This window comes from Octodon degus, unplaced genomic scaffold (genome assembly GCF_000260255.1).
Source record: "Octodon degus isolate 3935 unplaced genomic scaffold, OctDeg1.0 scaffold00030, whole genome shotgun sequence".
Taxonomy (NCBI): Eukaryota; Metazoa; Chordata; class Mammalia; order Rodentia; family Octodontidae; genus Octodon; species Octodon degus.
This window is the reverse complement of record NW_004524606.1, coordinates 12697540-12717610: the sequence shown is the minus strand read 5'-3', so window position 1 is coordinate 12717610 and position 20071 is coordinate 12697540. Positions and strand designations below refer to the sequence as shown.

Below are 20071 nucleotides of genomic sequence, written 5' to 3'. Positions count from 1 at the left end.
AAGTTAAAGAGCTAAATTTTTCATCATGTTTATACAATTGACAACTGGATGTGTTACTCATTTATACCAGTGCTTTTTCTCTATCTTGACAAACATTTTATCAAGGCTCAAATGCTTCCCAATAACAAAAGCAACGTGTCCAATTTCCTCTCAGCCCTGTACCTCAGATTAATTGGAGAAGAAGTGATGGAATGCCATTTCCAGCCAAAATCAAATTGCAGAAGTTCAGTGCTGTGCTGGAGATCCCTGCCTTCCAGCAGGAGGATGCTGGGTCTTATGAATGCATTGCTGAGAATTCCCGTGGAAAGAATGTAGCCAGAGGGCGTCTCACGTACTATGGTAAGCACACAATCTGAGCAGCCTGACTTTGAACCTCTAGCTCCCATATTTAGGAACCACTGTCTTTTCTGGGTGGGGAAGAGATTATAGAACTGTTTCATTTTTAAAAAATTGTCTTTATTTTGTTTAATAAATAAAGCAATTATCCTAAGAGGGAGAAATTAAAAAGGAATAAAACTCTACAGCAAAGTAATGGACATAATCTTTTCCCAAAATGAATCTTATGATAATGAAATATTTCATCCTTTTTTCTCAGAATAACCTTTCAGATGCTTAAACATATTAGAAATCTTTTTTGTGCACCTTCTCTTTTAGGAAAGGTAGTTTTATAACATCATTACCTTTACTAAGCAGAAAGAGCTCCCCACAGGTGCAAGTTGTAATTTCTGTAATTTTTTTTTTTTTGGTTGAACTAAAAAAAAAAAAATTTAGGACTGGGTTGAGTTAATTCAGTATTACTTTATCACTTCCAATAATACATCTATGCTCTATTTGTTGCCTATAAATTATAATCACATTTATTTAATGTACCAATTTATTTAAAGAAAGATAACAGTGTTTTCATTTGGAGTCTATTTGTTGAAGAATTATATTCTCTTTTTTTAATTTGAAAATTTGTTTTACATGCCTTTAATTTTAAAAACAAGCCACTTGGTTTTGATGAACATATTTAAAGAGTAAAAATATCTGATTGTACAAAATGTACCTGTAAAATGTATGAAAATATAAACTGAGTGAATATGTATTTAGAGTTTAATCATTCAAAACATTGTAAAACTGCCTCCTAGTCTGTTTATTTTAGAAGCAAGATTGATAAGTGTTCAGTGCAAACTCACATAACACACACAAATGCTGCAGGGAGGAAAATGTTTACAAAGACGTTTGTTGAAAGCTCAGGATCCGTGAGCAACCCCTCAAAAGTGTGAGGTCTGTATTCTCTGTGTCAGGCTTAATTCTTTTTATGTGAATGTGAGTTCTTAACCTCTGTCAAGGCCAGAATGCAGAGACTCAGGACGAGCGTCAGTCATTCTGTAGCTCTCCTGTGCTGTGATGTGATTAAGTTGGCTTATAGCTGACTGCATATGGGAAGAGGCCCCAAACATCAAGGTTCCTGACTCGGTGAGGAAATATGGAGCATGTAATGTTGGGAGAGAAGAGGTGAGTGCTGAAGTCATGCATCTGTCACCTCTAAGACCCCACAAAGCAAGGCTTTCTTTTTTTCTTTCTTTTTTTTTTTTTTGCCCTGGCTTAGTTCTTTTTGACGCAGTTAATTTTGTACAAATTGAGGAGCACATCCAATCAGTGTGATTATACTCTTCTCTTAGTTGAAGAGTAAAGTCATGATCCAAAAGAGAATTTAAGAGAATGACAAAGAGTAGTTCTTAATAGGTGCATAAGGGGGGGGGGGGATTCTGGATTTGGAACTGACACCATGCTTTCTTTGTTTTGGACTCATAGAAATAGAGCACAGGAGAGTTTGTAGAGTTTTTGTTTATTGTTTTATTATTTATTTTTTATTTGGTACAGGGTCTTGTTACACAGCTCAGACTTGCAGTGATTCTCTTGTCTCAGCCTCGCCTGATGCCCGGTTTAGGAGCCCACACCGTGCAGTTCTGGGTTCCGCACAGCAGGCAGTACTGGGGATTAAACTCATTTCCTTGCACTTGGCAGGCAGGTGCTTAGACCACGTAACTATAGCCCCAGCCCTTGTTTTGTTTTTGAATCATTTACTTAGCTGGACAAGTTCAAAGGAAAATGGTTATTTTGCATTACTAATGTGAGATTCTAAGACAGGGAAGAACTGTAAGCTCACGTACTCTGTATAAGAACCTTCAGTCTAAGCCGAAAGGCTCTTCTCTTTCGTTCTATGCTAATCTATTATCTTTTTCTGTACTGTCTTTTTGCATTTCTAAGTAACTAGCTGTGGGACTTGAATTAGCTCAGTGTGTGTGCTGTTTTTATCCAACCAGTTCTATTTTAGATTGTTTTTACTTATAGGCTAACTAACTAAACTATCTATATTCTATCATATTCCATTAGATTTCTCTATAAGCATACCTGATCACTTCCAGCATAAGAACAGTCTATGCCAAGTTCCTTAATGTTTCAGTAGGATGGTTTTAGTGCTATGTGACAGCATAACAGAATAAATAAGCAAGGATTTGCCTTACATGATGAGAAATTCTAAATTAAATTGACTTTCAAGAATTTTATCATCAGAACATGAGTGTTTCTATATTTTGTTTCTGCTCTTATCTATCATGTTTCCCTTTTCTATGTATTATTTCCACTATTAGATAGAATGACTACCAGCAATGACTAGCACATCAAGTACTGTTCATTCTTCCTTTCTCCAAAACATCTAGCATTCCTCTTTTTGAATCATTTTAGCTCTATGTTCAACCAAATACCAACCACTGGGAAGGAGAAATTGGATTAGATAATTTAAAAACCTTCCATTTCAATAGTGTGTATGATCAAGCCTCCCTAGAATTTATAGATAATAGGAAGTGATGTAAGACAAGATAACAGAATAAAAAAAACTGGAGTTATTGGCAGAATAAAGAATGAAGGAAGTTACTGCCTAATAGAAAATCAAGTTTCTTCTACACTTAGTAAAGAAGTAGACTTTTAGCTTAACTGGTTTTGCAAATATTATGATTTACACCCAAGAAATAGACTAGATATAAATGACATTGAGTTTTCTGAACTTGCTGTATAATTTCTGCTTAGTCTTAGTATTTTTAAAAATTACATATATCTCTTTGGCTGTCTGCTCTAATATCCCATAGTAAAATGGTCCAAGAGAATATTTCCATCTCATATGATGGATGAAGAAAGAAATTATGATTAATGTTGCTGTTATAACCTTAGATTTGGCTAAGTTTAGCAGAGCATCTTCCTATTTGGATAAGAAAAATTCATAGAACTTTTTACCAGAAATTTTAGTCTTTGTCATAGTTTCATGTTTAAATGTGTTTGTTTCATTTCCACTCAGGCTAATAATACCTGAAAGAGGAAAATACATTTTAATGTAAAGTATACAGAAGTGCCAGAACTAAACTATACTATGTATTGCCCAAATAGTATTTAGTACAAATTAAAACAGAAAAAAGGAAAGACTCAGATCTGTACATTTTCATTAAAAGCTAAATAGTCATAGTATCAGTTCAGTTTCATTTACAAAAGAAGCAATTTTGTGAGATAGAAATGGAAAGACAAATTTTCTCATAGTTGAAATTAAATAGAAATAGATAAACTATTTCTCCATATGGAGGATGCAAATGTGAATCCCACAGTACACATCACATGCATAATGCAATGTGAAGCCAGTAAGACACCTCACCTCCCCGTTTTGGATCTAAAACACAAGCTGAGACTTGGCTGACTGAACTGTGTATATTGAGTGGCTTTCATTGGAAGTGGAACATTGCTTTCATCTGCAAAAAGAATTTTTCAAACACCTTGTAAAACATAAGTGAAAAATGATTAATTGACTTGATCCAACTGATTTGCATGCATAATTTGAAGTTGCATCAGTTACTTCTTTTTCTGTTAAAAAAAAATCATAGGATTCAAATTAAATCAATTAATCCATCTTTGGCTGCTTTCATTTTATTTCACTCAGAGGTTTGTAAGACACTTGCTGGTTTGTATTTAATGAAGAGTTATTTCTGATTTGAAGGAGATATCTTTTTCCTTAGCTTTAGAAGTTTCTATCCTGTGAATGCTAATATTTAGCTCTTAATTAAGAGGAGTATTTGCTGTCACTCAGTTATTAAATTGTCATCAATTATGGTCCCATGATTCAAAAGTATATGTGGAAGAAATCATTTTTGTATCTGCCTAGCTACCTATTAGTAGATATCTGAGAAACATCACACAGTGTTCAGAATGGGAAAAGGAAGCACGTGTAGCAAGTTTTGCTTAGGACATGACATTGTAATATCCACCTGCAAGGATAAAGATGCTTCATAGTCCACTGAGTAAACACTGAAATAAACAGAATTCTAGCCTCTGCTAACTTTAGCCTGTCACTTGCTGTTTTATATTTGTTTTTATTTCCTTCAATAGAGTATTTATCCTTTATTTGTTGGATTATCTGAATTTCTTTTCTTTTCTCCCATTACAGCAAAGCCTCATTGGGTTCAATTCATAAAAGATATGGAAATGGCTGTGGAAGACAGTCTTTACTGGGAATGTCGAGCAAGTGGGAAGCCCAAACCCTCCTACCGATGGTTGAAAAACGGAGAAGCCCTGGTATTAGAGGTAGAGTAGTGTGCTTGGTCAGTTTACCATCTCCCTGCTTCGTGTTAATTAACTGCTTCCTTTGGTTACTGGTACCAAAGTAAACAACTGAGTTTGTACAATGTTATTTTGACCTAAGCAGTGCTAAGAGATGATAACATAAAAATTGAGCACCCAGTCTGCTAATGAGATCTTTTCAAGATTGCATGTCATTGGGTAAAGCTTCTCTTGTGAGGCTAGTTACCAAATAACATACTGTTTCTTGGTATTCAAACTAGAAAAGGCTGTACTTTAATCAAATGCAGGAGGTAATTTCCTTTTTCTGTTTGACAACTTGGTATGTCCTCTAGAGAACAAATATATATATTATTTGGTAACCTTGTTACATGAATAGTTATTTTTTCAATGATTTTCCCTCTCAAGCAATGCAATTTTGACTTTTTTTGTGTACAAAGTCAATTATGTCCCTTTCCATTTCTCTATATAACCATTATTACTTTCCTAAATACCCTTATAAGTAAGTATGTTTCCCATAGCTTTTTTAATGGACTAAATTTATAATGTGTTCAACTTGCATATTTTTAAAAAATGTGTGTTGAAAATAGTTCTAGTTTATGCGATGGAAATACAGCTCATATTTTTTTAAATTGGAAATTTTGCACATACATAAAATAAAATAGTTACATAGTTTACCTGTTGCTCTGATAGGTTTATGTATATTCTTTGGGTCTAAGTGATGTTTATTCATAATTCCATGTATCTTTCAAATTTCAAAGAACTATATACAAGCTAGTTAAGGTAATTTTACTACTTATTTCTGTATGCTTGTTGAAAGGAACAGTTAATGCATATATTTTGACCAATTTTGCAAGCTTATATCTGGTAATCTGAATTACTCTGAAGACAGCAATATGCAATATAACAGTTGTTGAATTCATATCTTCTTTGTTTTTTTGAAATTCTGTATTGTTTGTAGTGTTTCATGGTTATTATTTTTATTCTTTTTAAAATAAAAGCCTGAATGGAAAAAAGGATAAATTTCATGTCAAACTGTTGAACACTAAGGAAAATGTAGAAATCTTGTGTCTTACTGAATACAACTGAGCTGTATTCATTTTTCTACTGAAATGCTTATCTGCAAGGCATTTTCCTTTTTGCCTAGGAGAGAATACAGATAGAAAACGGTGCTCTCACAATATCAAACCTAAATGTAACTGACTCTGGCATGTTCCAGTGCATAGCAGAAAACAAACATGGTCTCATCTATTCCAGCGCTGAACTCAAGGTTGTTGGTAAGACGGATCTTCTCTTCACACCTTCCTGTTTCTGTAGATCCTCCACTGCTGCCAGGGGCCATCACATTTACTTTTTGTATTAGATTCCTATGTCTAATAAGATTTACAGTGTAACAGCATGATCAGTCAGCCTTTGTAATAAAGGCATCCACTTCATTTCTGAAGAAAAGAAGCAGTTGTGTCCAGAATTAAGGTGCAAAGGTTGAAGTAAATCAACAGAAGGAAGAAAACTCACCAAACATATCTTTATCCAGGTCCAGTGTTATGGGCTAAGATTTGGTTCTTAAAAGACTAAGTGATATTGGTGTTCTCTGGCCTATGAAAGTGAACCTCAATATTTGAATCTAGAATGTCTGATTCAAAAGGAGTTGCTTTTTTCTTTATTAACCCTGTTAGAAGCATCAAGTATTGATCAGACTGAAGCTTTTTTTTTTTTTTTTTTTTTTCCGAACCGGGGATTGAACTCAGGCCCTTACACTTGCCAGGGAAGCGCTTATTCCCCTGACCCACTCCCCGGACCCAGACTGAAGCTTTAATTAACCCTTATTGCTTAAAAATAAGAATTATAGTTTTGTTCTTTCAACTTAGGTGTAGAAGAAGAAAATTTCCATTGTGTTTAGGGCAATTGTCTTCAAGTTGCAGAAGATTAAAAATTCAACAAAATGTCATACAGTCATATAAGATAGAAAGGAAGGATGAAAGAAGTGGAAAAGGAATTGGGGAAAGAAATTCATCTGTCCTTGAAATTAAATTAGAGAAACTGTATTTTAGCATAACTTGATCATGGCAGGGGTCGCATAGCTTTTACCGGGATCTACATGATGGTTCCCAAGATGTTTAGTTTGCTACCACAGGTAATTTACTGGGAAAAATGGCTATCTTAATTGCTAAAAGAGAACTCACTGTCCTGCTTGTTATTGGACACAGGTTACCCGACTTGGGTCTTCACCAATTTCTTGCCCATTCTACAGGTCAAGAACAATGTATGGCCCTGACTGCTGGACTTTAATTCAGGGGACCTCAAATGAAAACAGATTTTTCTCTAGGGTATATATTTGGAAATATCTGGATTTTTTTTTATCATAACGAGGGGCTCTGAGAATAAAGGTGCCTTGTGTTATATTTATATTAGTGCATTGTAAATGAAAACCAGAGACGTGGCCAGATATTGTAAAATGCAAAGAAACCTCACAATGAATTATTATCCAGCTCAAAGTGTTAAGAGGAAGTGAGAACCCCTAGTTCCATAGAAAATAGGTGTCTTGTCCCTGGTATCTGAAAATTAGAAATGGGACATCCGTACCTGGAGTGATGCTTTCAAAGGAAGCATCCCCAGTGCTTCCTTTATCGCATTTTCTGTGGCAGAGAAGCAGGATGTGATGACAGGAAGGGAAGTGGATGTGCTCCTAAATTGTAAGTCAAAGGGCAGTGTTCTTTTGTAGTAAGTGAACCTACGGAGCCATAGTTTAATTCATCTTTTAAATTGTTGCATTCCTACTCAATGTGTTGGGTGCGATTGTTTGAAGCAAAAGATATGAGATATACTTTACAAAAAAATTAGTGAAACATAAATAGAATTTTGTTTTAGAAGGCATTAAGAAATTTTGTTTAGAAGAAAAAATTTAGGGTCTACATTTTATGATCAACAACTTCTGGATCATGTGTCTTTTTTTCCATACTCATATGGAAGTCACATGCTATTTTTCATTATAAGCTGTTAATTTATCAAAAATATATATTATATTCACTAAGATTTTAATAAAACAGCATTAGATATATCGGAAAATGTACTAGGTTCTTAACTTGTTTTCTATATGTGTAATAAAACAGTGTTTTTTTGACAAACCTATTATTTCACTCAAATAATCCATTATTATATATCCTGAACATTCAAATGTTGTTCAGAATTAGCATCTGAGCCATTATTAGAAGACATAATTTAGATTGGGCATGATGGTGCATGCCTGCAATCCAGCACTTGGGAGGCTGAAAACATGAGAATCACTACAAGTCAGATCTATGTAGTGAGACCCTGTAGACCCTGTAGACACTGTACTAAATACAAAACAAAATAAAAAAGAGACATACTATTTTTCTGTATGTTATATTTAATGCAGTATTGTAACATTTAATATAGTATTTATGTTATATTTTCCTTCCCCAAATGGGAAGTTAAATTTAATCATATGAGAATTTTATAATACAGCTTGATACATTGTGGTGAGACTGTTAGTTCTGTGTTCAGCTTCTTTCTATGACCCTTTGCCAAGCATCTGCCAAGTGCCAGGCTCCACACACCAGAGCTGAGGGGGCAATTGAGAAACAGGCTTGCCCTCTTTCTTCAGAGGACATGAACTTTTGTAGTCATTCTGTGCTACATGATTTTGTCTAATAAAGTCCTCTGTGAGCAACTTTGGATCTTCATAGTAAACATTAAAAATGATAAAGAAATTTTCTCAAAATGTGGGACTTGCCCCAAATTCTACAGCATGTGGCAATGTTCTGGTCCTGAAATCTGTGTGCCACACAGGAAATCAGGCACCAACACCTGCCAGGCCAAGCACAATACTCTAATGGTCGTATGGTCAACTGGTCAACCTTTCACATTTACAGAAAGGTGAAAGAAGATCCAACCCTCAATAAGCCTAGGATGCACGTGCTCTCTCTCCCTCTCTCTCTTTTTGTTTGTATTTTAGGGAAGAGTCTACAGGGTATTCAGGGTCTCACTGCTGGATGAGATTCATAGTGATCCACCTGTTTACAGCCTCCCAAGAGTTGGGATTACAGGCATGTGTCTCCATGCTCAGTCTCATTTGCCATCTCAGTGCACTCCAGGGGTGGGGCCAGCATGGCATGCCTGGGGATTGAACCGCCTGCCCCTGAGCCTGCTTGCAGGTGCTTTAATCCGCTGAGTGATTTGGTCGGCCCTGCATTTTTGTTCTCTTCTTTTTTTTTCCTCTTTCAGCCTCTGCTCCAGATTTTTCAAAGAACCCAATGAGGAACTTGGTTCGAGTGCAGGTGGGCAGCCTGGTGACCCTGGACTGCAAACCCAGAGCTTCCCCCAGGGCTCTGTCTTCTTGGAAGAAGGGAGGTGTGGTGGTGCAGGAGCATGAAAGGTATTTTATCCAGCAAACTGTGGAGATTTCCTTTCTTTTTACCTTCAAATAGTCAGAATAGGCTATGCTAGAGCAGCATTTCAGTAGGTATGTGGTATCTAGGAATCAAAACAGCAAGTTTTCTTTAATAGTCTCATTATGACATTAATCAGTCATTAATATTGAATAGAGATATCCCTCCTTAACTGCTGTGCACAGAGAGTTTCTCCTTACAGCAAATATTTTCTTCCCAGTGTTCTTGCAACGTTCAACCAGAAAAACAAAGTATTATACCATCCCAAGATGCAGGAAAACATCCCAGAATAGAAAGAGAAGATAATAAAATGACAGCAAATGCAAAAGGAATACTAGCCTTGCTGTTCTATCCAGAATTTATTTAACACTACTGCTATTCAATGTAAGCAAAATTTGTCCAGTATTGTGATTATGCTGACAATGAAATGAAGAGGCAGAATGTAGCACAGGACAAAGCGTAGATCCTGGAGCCATGAGTGTTCAGACTTCTCTTCTACCTTGTACCAGCTCAGTGCTGTGCCTCATTACTCTATGCCCCATTTCTTTATTTGATAATGGGGATAGTGATAGTGGTTTGCACCTCATGTCAAGATGATTACATGAAGAAACTATATAAATATTCATAAAGTGCTTAAATCAGTGTATGGTGACAAATAAGCGTAGGTGTTGGCTATTATTACTATCTATTAAATACTTTCATCTTACCAGATGTTATGCTCAGGGGTTGTGATGGCAAAAGAATAGCCCCTGAAACCGTGTTCCTAAGCTGGAAACCTGTGACTGTTACATTAAGTGGCAAAGGTGATTAACGCTGAATGTGGAATTAAGGTTGCTAATTAGGTAAATGTGAAACAGAAAGTTCAGTCTGCCTAGGTGAGTGGGCCTTACTGCTCACCTGAGCCCTTCAAAGAAAAAGAGGAAGAGGGACAGAGTAGCCAGGCACGTGTGATCAAAGAAGCAGCAGCAGGAGGGCTCTGAAGCGGGAGAAGGACTGTGGTGTCTGCGGCCGGCTTTGAAGACTGTAGAAGCTGCACGAAATTAGTGGAATGAAGACCTCCTTGGTCCCATAAGCACATGGAGCTGTGCTTTGCCAGTAGCCTTCAGAATGAGTTTAACCCTGCCAGTTCCTGGCTATAGGCCAGTGAGGCCTGGACAGTGCTTAGCACCTATAGAACTGTAAGAAAATGGATTCACAAGGAGTGAGCAAAAGATCCAGCGAGTGTTTAAATAAAAAAAAAAAAAATGTTACAGTGAGAGAAACATTTCCATTAATTTCCCTCAAAATACGCCCTCTCAATTCAAAGAGTCACCGATGGTTCTTGTCACTTCGTAAATATCTTTAGTAGGTGCGACAAAAAACACAGTGAGGGCTGCTGTGAAGTGCCATCCAACAGAAAGCTCAGAAAAAATTCCTGTGTGTCCTCATCCACATGACCCACAGTTTCCAGCACTGGGAGACTTCTGGGTTTTCCCCAAGGTGAGAATGACAATAAGAAGCAGATATCAGGGATGGATTAACCACACTGAAGCAGCCACAAAAGAGACACTCACTAAAAGAAAACTTCCTGAACTACTTCAGTAAGTGGCAGGAATAATGGGATAAGTGTGTACAGAGTGAGGGGGAGTACTTTGGGGATAAATAGTGGCAACATATCTTTCAGCGTTGTACATTTTTGAGTGGCAGGGGACATGAGTACAAAGGGCGTAGGAGAGAGGGGAGAGAAAGCAAACAGCATCAAGATGCAAGTTGTATTACACAAACATCCCACGATGAATATATCCATTATGAAGCATAAAGACATATCCAATAAATTTTATTGTATGTTTGTATACTGGGAATCCAATTGAGGACCTCATGCTTCCCAGGCAGGTGGTGCACTGCTGAACTATATCCCCAGCCCCCAGAGAAATTTTAAATGCTTTCTATGTTTCTGTCACCTTATGTACTTAGGTTCAGTTTGCTAAGTCTGTCATAGTTTGTTATGAAAGCAATAGGAAATTTAACACCAAGCCCAACACAAATCGTGTCTCATAAATTTCTTTTTAACCAACGAAAAACCCAAGTTTAGAGGGATCTGTAATTCGGCCTAAAGTCATAGATTGGGCATTGCACCATGTCTGTTCTGCTCTGGCGCAGAATGGGTCAGCCCTTCCGGTGGCCCTTGTTTTGCACAGCAGCCCAGATAACAGAGGCGATCTCAACCCTTGAAGGCACGAAGCCCAAGTATTTCCTTTGGGAAGTGAGAGAGAACCAAACTCTATAAGCTTGGGCCACATTATGAGGATTTGCTTTTCTAAAATCACAAAGACATACTGCAGAGGGCCAGGTGGAATTGCTTTTAGATTATAGGCCTAGAGCTATTTTTGAATGAGTTGGGTGTGACAACACAACCAACAAAATCTTCATTGTTTGAGGTGAGACACCTTCATTAAAAGGCCTATACACCAGGAAAATAGAGCAGTTCAACACTGTCCAGCCAAGTGTGAGTCCACAGAGAAGAGATTTCTGAAATAGGAAATTATCACTGTGAAGTTTAATTTTTATAAAGCAGCTTAAGCAAGTATAGAATTATGATGCAAAATGGTTACTTTTGACTATGATAGAAGTTGTTCCCCTATACGACTGTTGAAATTTTGTGTGTATATTTTAAATAGTTTTGCTTGTATACATAAAATTAAATAATGATCACTTTCTGAGGACTTTAATGCTTTGCCCGATAGTAAACCCACTTGTAATTGCAGTATGAAGTAGCCAGAGGACTTTCATTTTTGTTTTATCAGAGAATAAGAAAATTAAGAGATTAAGCATAAGAGAGCCACATAAGAGGTTTACCCCATGTAATACGGTGAAGGTTAAAGAAAAAGGAGTGTAAGTTTCAGAATCTAAACAGGCATTTCTGACTTAGCTACTTCTGTTGTCTTGTTAGCCACTTTTGTATTATGTCTGAACCTTAGTCTTTTCATCTGTTAAACAGAAATACTACTACTATACTTATTCGCCTTAAGGTAAGCATTTAGCATAATGCCTTATATTTTTAGATGTACTGATCCTTAAGATTGAGGTTATATAAAAAATTAAATAGTGAAAATAATAGTGGCTGAGATTGATGAAAGGATTTTTGTATGTAGGTTAGGCGTTCAGGGGTTGGTTGGTCTTTCTGAAGGTAGAGGACATTCCAGGGTAAGTGTGTGCTTCAGGGAGCAGGCCCCTGCAGTCTGGCAGCCTTAACAGCTTTACCTCATAAACCAAAATGGTTGCCTGAGCTAAGCCTTCTGAGTGATGCCCCAGGCAACAGCAGAGGAAGGCAGACAGAAGAATCCCATATCCTTATCACATTCCCCTGACACATTACTGATTATAAACTAGTTCCCTGGCTACATGTAACAGCAGGACAGGCTGGGAAGTATGATTTTGTTTTGTTTTGTATTATGTTCCTCCCCCCAGAAGTGTGCCTGTTAAAAAACCGTGGGAGTCTGCGAAGAAGGATAAAGGGTAGTCTGGGCCTGGTAGAGTGTGCCTGTAATCCCAGCACTGGGGAAGCTGAGAACAGGAGGATCACTGCAAATCCGAGCTGCATAGCGAGACCCTGCACCTAATACATAAAATAAAAAGAAGGATAGAGGGGAAATGGTTGCCACTCCAGCAGTATCTCATGGTCATAAAAGCCAGTTCTTAGCCCCTTTTGGGCCTGGGATCCTCCACTTTGCTCTTGGTACTTTGATTTCACCCTTTTGGTTAGTAAGGAAGCTTTTGGGTATAAGATGAAGTTCAGAGGTAGAAGCGTGTTTGCACAGAGGGTCTGTAGTTCTGCAGTCCTTGCTAGGATTCTGGTTTGGATATAGATTTATCTCTTTGGACAGCAAAACTAGTGATGATCCAGGGTCTGGATGCTCAGGGAGAAGCCTGCTAGAAGCAATTATGGAACAAGTTGTGGACTTGAATCTTCTCCAAGTCCACGGGAAATCAGCTGGCACAGAAATCCTCATCTTTCGCTTTCGACTTGGTTTGCACACTTCAGCCAAAGCAGGGAGACATGTTAAATGGTAGATTTATTGCAGTTGTTTAGTCATAGATTACGCCAATTTAGAAATTGCAAATTTAAATATCATTTTGGGCACCAGTGAATTTATTGATGCATTTGAGAAGAAAAAAAGTGAGAGACAAATTTGATGGGACATTTATGACAAGATTAGAAATTCATTGCATGTTTTAGTGAGTCTGGGGCTTTCTATTTTGTTTTGATAAATAAACTTAATTAGGGAATAAGAAACTTAGAATAAATAGGAAAACCCTCTCTAGCAAAGCAAAAGGGTTCTATAGCATAGATAGACAGATGGATAGATAGATAGATGGATAGATAGATAGATAGATAGATAGATAGATAGATAATTTTATGTGGTTAGTAAGGGGTCACAGGGTCTGACAACTACACAGATTGAACTCATGGTGATTCTCCGGTTTTCAGCCCCCAAGCGCTGGGATTACAGGTGTGCGCCACCACGTGCAGTCTCAATCGCCGTCTCAGCACATCCCAGGGGCAGGGCCAACAAGCACACTGGGGATTGAACCCCACAAATATATTTTTATTAGGCAAATATTCTATTCTGTTGGTATCATTCAAAGTTTAAATCACACTGAAAGAAACTGGTCAAAAAGGAAAGCATAATTGGGATGGGGAAAAAGATGAAAGAGAAGGCTAATACATATACTCCCTAAGAGAATTGCACTACTAATTTCTAATAGTTCATTGAAAGGAACAGTCAGTTTTCGTATTGTTTGACTAATCTTATGTGCCTATATCTGATAATCTGAACAACCTACTTTGAAGAAAATAATATGTAATGCAGTAGCCATTGTTAATTTCCTATCTTCTTGTTTTGGAATTCCCTATTTTTATTGTTTTTATTATTCTCTTTAAAATAAAACATGCAAAATGATTTGTATAAACTGATAAATATAGGTATTATATAATTCATAGAATATATTTGAATAATCTTTTTTGTAAGTTTTTATACCTGAATAATAATGGCTTTGGCATTATAAATAAGCCGTGGTAACTGGATCCAAGGCACTGATACACCAGAATTACTGAATTGTCTCAATAAATTCAGAATTGTTGCTTTTAAGTATGAAGAAAATTTTAAGCTAAGGTTATAAATGGATTACTGCCCAACAGAGGTCTTAGAAAAGCTGCTCTGAATAGAAAACAGGGCTTATGGTACAAATAATGATTCCTAAACACTTGGAATTAAGTTCTTATGCTTTCACTGGAAAATATTTTGAGTAACTGCTACAAGCCAGGTACTCAGGATTTGCTTTTCATCAAAGATGCCAATTTGGTTGATTGGACAATTTTAAAGATAGATAGATAGATAGATAGATAGATAGATAGATAGATAGATAGACAGAGACTGAGAGAGGGACAGAGATAGAGACAGGTAACCAGGAGCAGTTACAACAAAACTCCATTGGCAAGGTGCAGTACAAAGCTTCCCTCTCTAGTTAGGGATAGGAGCAAGCTTTCTTGAGCATGGAGTATTGCTGGGAGGACTGACAACATGAGCCGGTGTGCAGGAGAACACTCCAGACAGAAGAGGGTGTGTCCGAAGCACAGTGCAAACATGGCCTGGGTATCGTAGTCTTTTTCAAGCTACTACAAAAACATACCCTATGCTGCATAATTTATAAATAATAGAAATTTATTTCTTACAGTTCTGGAACCTAGAAATTATTAAGTTCAAGGTGTCAGTAGATTCTGTGCGTGGTAGGAATTCACCCTTAGCTCCACAAATGGCGTTTTGTGGCTATATTCTTATATGGTAGGTGAGACAGAGCAAGTCCCTTCAGCATCATTTTAAGGACAGCCATTGCATTTATTAGAGTGGGATAAACACAGCTTAACCTCTCCTTCAAAGGCTCCATCATTTAATTCCACCACCATCAGTACTACTCTCAACAGGCATTGAATGCAGCAGGCCTGAATGCAGCAGGCATTCAGATCATCACGGTATTTGAGCTACTGAGTGTTTAGGGCACCTCCAGCTATAGGAGAGGAATGAGCAGACAGAGTCAAGTTTTAAAGATGTGCCAGAAGCTTATTGGTAGTGACTTCGTAACCCTGATTAAGAAGTATGGTCTTCAATCCACAGGCACTGGGAAACAACAGGATAGAAAACATCAGAATAAAATCAAATTAGCAGGGTTACAGGATCTTTCAGCAGGAAGGCTGTGGAGAGAGTGGGTGGACTGGAGTGAGGTAGGGGGTCAATGCAAGAATCCTAGTTAGAAGCAATCTGTCAGTCTTAATAAGAAAACCACAGAGCCAGAGCTAAAGAAAGAGCAGGGGGAATGGAAACAGAGCTTTTAGGAGCTTGAGAACTTAGTGGTGGATTAGATGCATGATGTGAAAAGAATACAAGCAGGGGATGAACCCTAGATTTCCAGCTTAAGCATCAGGGATCATGATAGGCCCACTTTATACGAAGGGAAACCTCACAGAAAGGGCAGGATGGAGCAAATATGCTGAGTTCAGTTTGAGATTGGTTGATTTTTAAATAGCCCAATGGAAACACATCCCACATACATGGGATGAAGAACTTTCCCATATGAATTTGGAACTTAGGAGAAAGCCCTAGCTTACAGCTAAGAAGGTAGATATCATTAAGGGGTAGAGGGTACACATTTTATAGACATTCAAGTTGTTAATAGAGATTTGATTTATAAATCCCATTTAGTAACAGATTTATTAAATAAAGGTCAATTTAAGTCTCAGGCGCTCAAAATATTCTAACTTTCAAAATTACTAACATCAGGTATTGAATAAAGATATTTCTGGACTTTTTTTAGTTTGTATTTGCATCATTTATTATTAGATGAAGTTATCATATTTTTCATTCTCCCTTTGGGAAAGTTTCCTGGATAAGCAGAAATACTCTGCCTTTTGTACAGCTAATAGTATTTTCTGGATGTTGATGTGTTAGCATTATTCCACTCATTTATTCATTAAAGCCATGTGTTTTTGAGAAAAGACAAATTGAAATTGGATCTTTTGTCTCCTTTAAGCAAAGTAAAAGTGAAAAAGACCCTTGAGACTACGTACGGGCTTGGTGTGTGAGAGGAAAGGGCCAGCTGGCGTATTTCAGAGGGTGTGTAGCTCTGCTCTGTCACTTAGTGGCACTTGAAATGCATTAGGCAATTACTTTAACAAATGAGGGCTTTCATTTGAATGTTATTGCTTATAATAGTAAATATTTTATTGCAATAGCCTCAGTTCAAAAAAAAGTCAAAAAATGGCCCATTACTTCTAATTAAACACATTAAGATGGTTTCCAATGTTCTGTGCAGCATTTAATACTATAGATATTTAAGTACTTTTTAAAGAAAGGGTGAAGATTTTTTTTCCAAATATAAATAGCCATAATCCAGAGAGAGCTTTTGAAATAAATTAGGCAATTCTTAATACATTTTTGCATATAGTTAGCAGCTTTAAAGTGCAGTGAGCATAATACACTGTATGATCCCATTTATGTGATGGTCCTGGAAAGTGAACAGCATTAAGGGAAGAAATCAGCCCTTAAAGCAAGGACTCCATGCTGGAGACTGGGGTTGGGGAAGGAGGAAGAGCCTGGAAGGCCAGAGGAAGCTCCTTGGGAGAGCACACTTTTCTCACTTGTTATTGCAAAAGTAGGTACATGAATGCACTCATGTGTTAGAGCTCACAAATTTTACACTGCAAATGATGAATTATGCTGCATACATACTAAGCTTTAAATAAAATTCACATGCAATTCTATATTCATTTCATCCAGCTTTCATGAGTGGTTCCATTCAAGAGTTTTAATTATCAAGTAATGCCCCCAACTTCATATTTTCTTTTTGTGTTTGTGAAACATGGAGAAATTAAATGATGGTATTTAACAAAGAGCATCCAAACATTTGCCAGTAAGCAGGATAACAGTGGCAGAGCCAGGACCACTGGGCACTTCTGTAACTGCCCCTCTGAGTAGCCACAGCCTTGCTTTGATAACGGCATGGTTAGAGTATCTGTGAGAGTCCAGCATTTCAGGTGGGTGGCATATACTCAGCTCAAGCTCTCGGCCTTATGGCTTCTGTCTCCATTCTTTCCCAGTGCTGTCCCTTCTGTCTTCTCTTGTCACTTCTCTAAGGTCATAGCTCAGTCTATTTTTCATATGACTCAAGGTGTTGCTCCATTCCCCAGCTGCTTCCTGTGAGTCCCAGTGTGCACAGAGCTTTCCTGTTCCAAGCCCCTCACCAACTCTCGCCCAGGTAAGGGGCTGCTCCCTCCCAGTTCTGGCAAATGTGAAAGTTCAGTGGGCTTCATGTAACCTACCCTCTACTACACATCTGAGATCTCAACAAATCTTTTGCTCCCTATGCTCATCTCCAAGCCAATTTTAACCATGGAACTTAGAAGCACAACATTTACAGCACAGTCACTTCAAGGAATTGAGTGGTTAGTGGATTCCCTATCAATGTCCCTGACTCCCACCTGTTGGGCACATCTTTATCCAGTGCTGGGAAGTGCAGGCACACTGGGAATTCAAAGATGAGTAAGAAACAACAAGAATACTCAAGGAATCCATCTGTGTTTAAAATGTGGAAAATGAAACCATCAAATAGAACAGGATAGATCACATAATTAAGATGACCACATAATTTTCCTCTCTCTCTCTCTCTCTCTCTCTCTCTCTGGATTTAGGACAGGGTCTACAAGGTCTCTTTACATAGATATAAGTTGTAGTGATTCTCCTGTTTTCAGCCTCCCAAGTGCTGGGATTACAGGCGCGCACCACCATGCCCAGTCTCAGTCACCATCTCAGCATGCCCCAGGGACAGGGCCAGTGCAGCATGCCTGGAATTGAATTGAACTGCTGCTACATTCTGCCTAAGCAGGTGCTTTAGTCCCCTGAGCTATCAGGCAGGCCCTACCACATAACTTTTCTATGAAGGGAACCCTATTAAAAAGGATGGGAGCGGTGTCAGAAATCGCCTTCGAGACCATTTCCGTAAGCTTCCTGGGATGCGGACCCTGAACATTGCCTTCTTGTCTGTGACAGGGACATTTTAACCAGCAAGAAGCAAGGAGAAGAGATGCTGCCTCAGCCCCTAACAGGAGAGCAGCTGCTCCACAGGACAGACATCTCATAGGCAGTGCCATGGAGAGGAACAAAGCAGAGAGCACAAAAAATATTGTCTGTACAAAAAGATTGCATAGATGAGAAGCAAGAGTCAGTCCTTGTTCCTTTATTTTGCTTGTTTTAAAGGAGAAACTCATGAACAATCATACAAAAAAGAGAGCCTCATTTCAGTCCATTCTCAGACAGAAAACCATCCCTCTTCCCCAAAGATGTGGGTACTGGAGGCAGATTGTTGCTTATAGAGGGAAGACTATCCTGCAGCAAGTGGGCAAGCGCCTCTGAGAGCAGAGACTGCCTTTTGGCGTTTCTGGCTTTCCTCCATTCCTCTTAGCTTCTACCTGGTAACAGAAAAAGGTCCCTTCTACCCTCACTCCCATACTCTATGAGAAGATTAAGCTGAGGATTTAAACATGACCATAGGCAAACGAAGAGTCATTGCACTTTAAAGAGCTCTTATTTGGCTCACAGAAGGCATCAAAATGATGTCCTCTTCACCACATGACATCGGCCACCCCTGCTGCATAGCTGCACCAAGTCCCTTATTAACCACAAGGCAGTTTAAATTTCTGTGTATTTGTATCATTATTCACATGAATTATTTATGCCTACTTGGCATTCAGTATACTAATTGCTATTCCCATTATGCTTTGTGTCAGATGAAGTTCAATATAAATTTTATTTGTTTTACTTTAGTATGTGGACAGAGCAAAGCTTTAAAGTCTGAAAGACATGGGTCACATCTTGGGTCTGCTACTTACCTAACAGTGTGGTGTTAACAAGCTATCTGCTCCCTGGGTCCTGGAGCTGTTATTGAAGGAAGACAGCAATTCTGAATTAACAGGGTTAGTCAGCTGATCGAGTGGCATTTGCTTAGTACAAGATCTTGGCTAGAAGTGGACTAAAGAAACTGTCTTTTCTGACAAGCAGAGAAATGGGATTCTCCTTGAACAAATAATTTGTGGCACTGTCCCACCATATTTCTCTCATATTCTTAGCTACCTTTTTCTTTATATAGGTGAACTTTAGTTAAATGTAAAATAATGTATATAAAGTACTGTAGCTACTTCTACATAGGTCTTTGGAAAAAAGTGCCAAATTATTGAAATAATTTTTAGTATTAGTGTTTTTTTTTCATGGTGTTGCTCAGGAGAATAAAGACTAATAAGAACTGATAAAAAAGGACAGCACAGACATTTGTTTTAGACCAATATATTGAGTTTCATATTATTTAAACCTAAGTAATAAGGTTTAAATCTATATTGTAAATTCAATTTTTATAGATTATGGAAGTTAGCAGTACTAAAGAAATACTTTGTCAGTGTTTTTATTTTGAAAAGAGAATGCTGAGTAATGAATCTGAGTTGTAGTTTATTGGAATCCACCTCAAACCAGTTTGTTTTCACAATTTGGTAAATAAATTTACATGAATGCGCAGCTGAAGTGTTTTGTTCATCGGGTGCATCCATGCGCTCCACACCTTTGTGTTCACGCAGCATTTCTCACCCAAGCTGCCCGAGCCCCACATCCCAACCTGTGCTCCCAGTTATCTCATTCAAAATTCAAGGGAAAAAAACATACTAGTGCAATTGTAGAGAACTACAATATTATTACTTCCTACTTTTGCATTCCTTTCCAGTCTGTTTAAGGTAGAATGAAACAGAAGCTTTCTTTTGCTCTAAGAGTGCTATTTAACACTATCATGATAAAGAACAAGAGTGCACCTTCACTGCTTTATTTATTTATTTATTTATTTATTTATTTTTCAGAACCAGGGATTGAACTCAGACCCTTGTGCTTCCCAGGGAAGCACTTATTCTACTGAGCCATTTCCCTGGCCCTTTGTTTTGTGTTTGTTGTGGTGTTTTTTGTTTTTTTGGTTTTTGTTGTTTTTTTTCCCCT

The 20071-nt window shown here is 37.8% G+C and overlaps 1 protein-coding gene across 2 annotated transcripts in view; it reads left to right on the top strand.

Annotated features, from left to right (window-relative positions):
• Window positions 1-20071, top strand: part of Cntn3 (contactin 3) — a 264165-nt gene that overhangs the window by 167841 nt on the left and 76253 nt on the right. For both annotated transcript variants that reach the window (XM_004629518.2, XM_023713332.1), the window contains 4 exons: window positions 155-339; window positions 4472-4608; window positions 5750-5879; window positions 8848-8998. In XM_004629518.2, the coding sequence (XP_004629575.1) occupies window positions 155-339; window positions 4472-4608; window positions 5750-5879; window positions 8848-8998 (603 nt within the window). The remainder of the gene's footprint in view (window positions 1-154; window positions 340-4471; window positions 4609-5749; window positions 5880-8847; window positions 8999-20071) is intronic.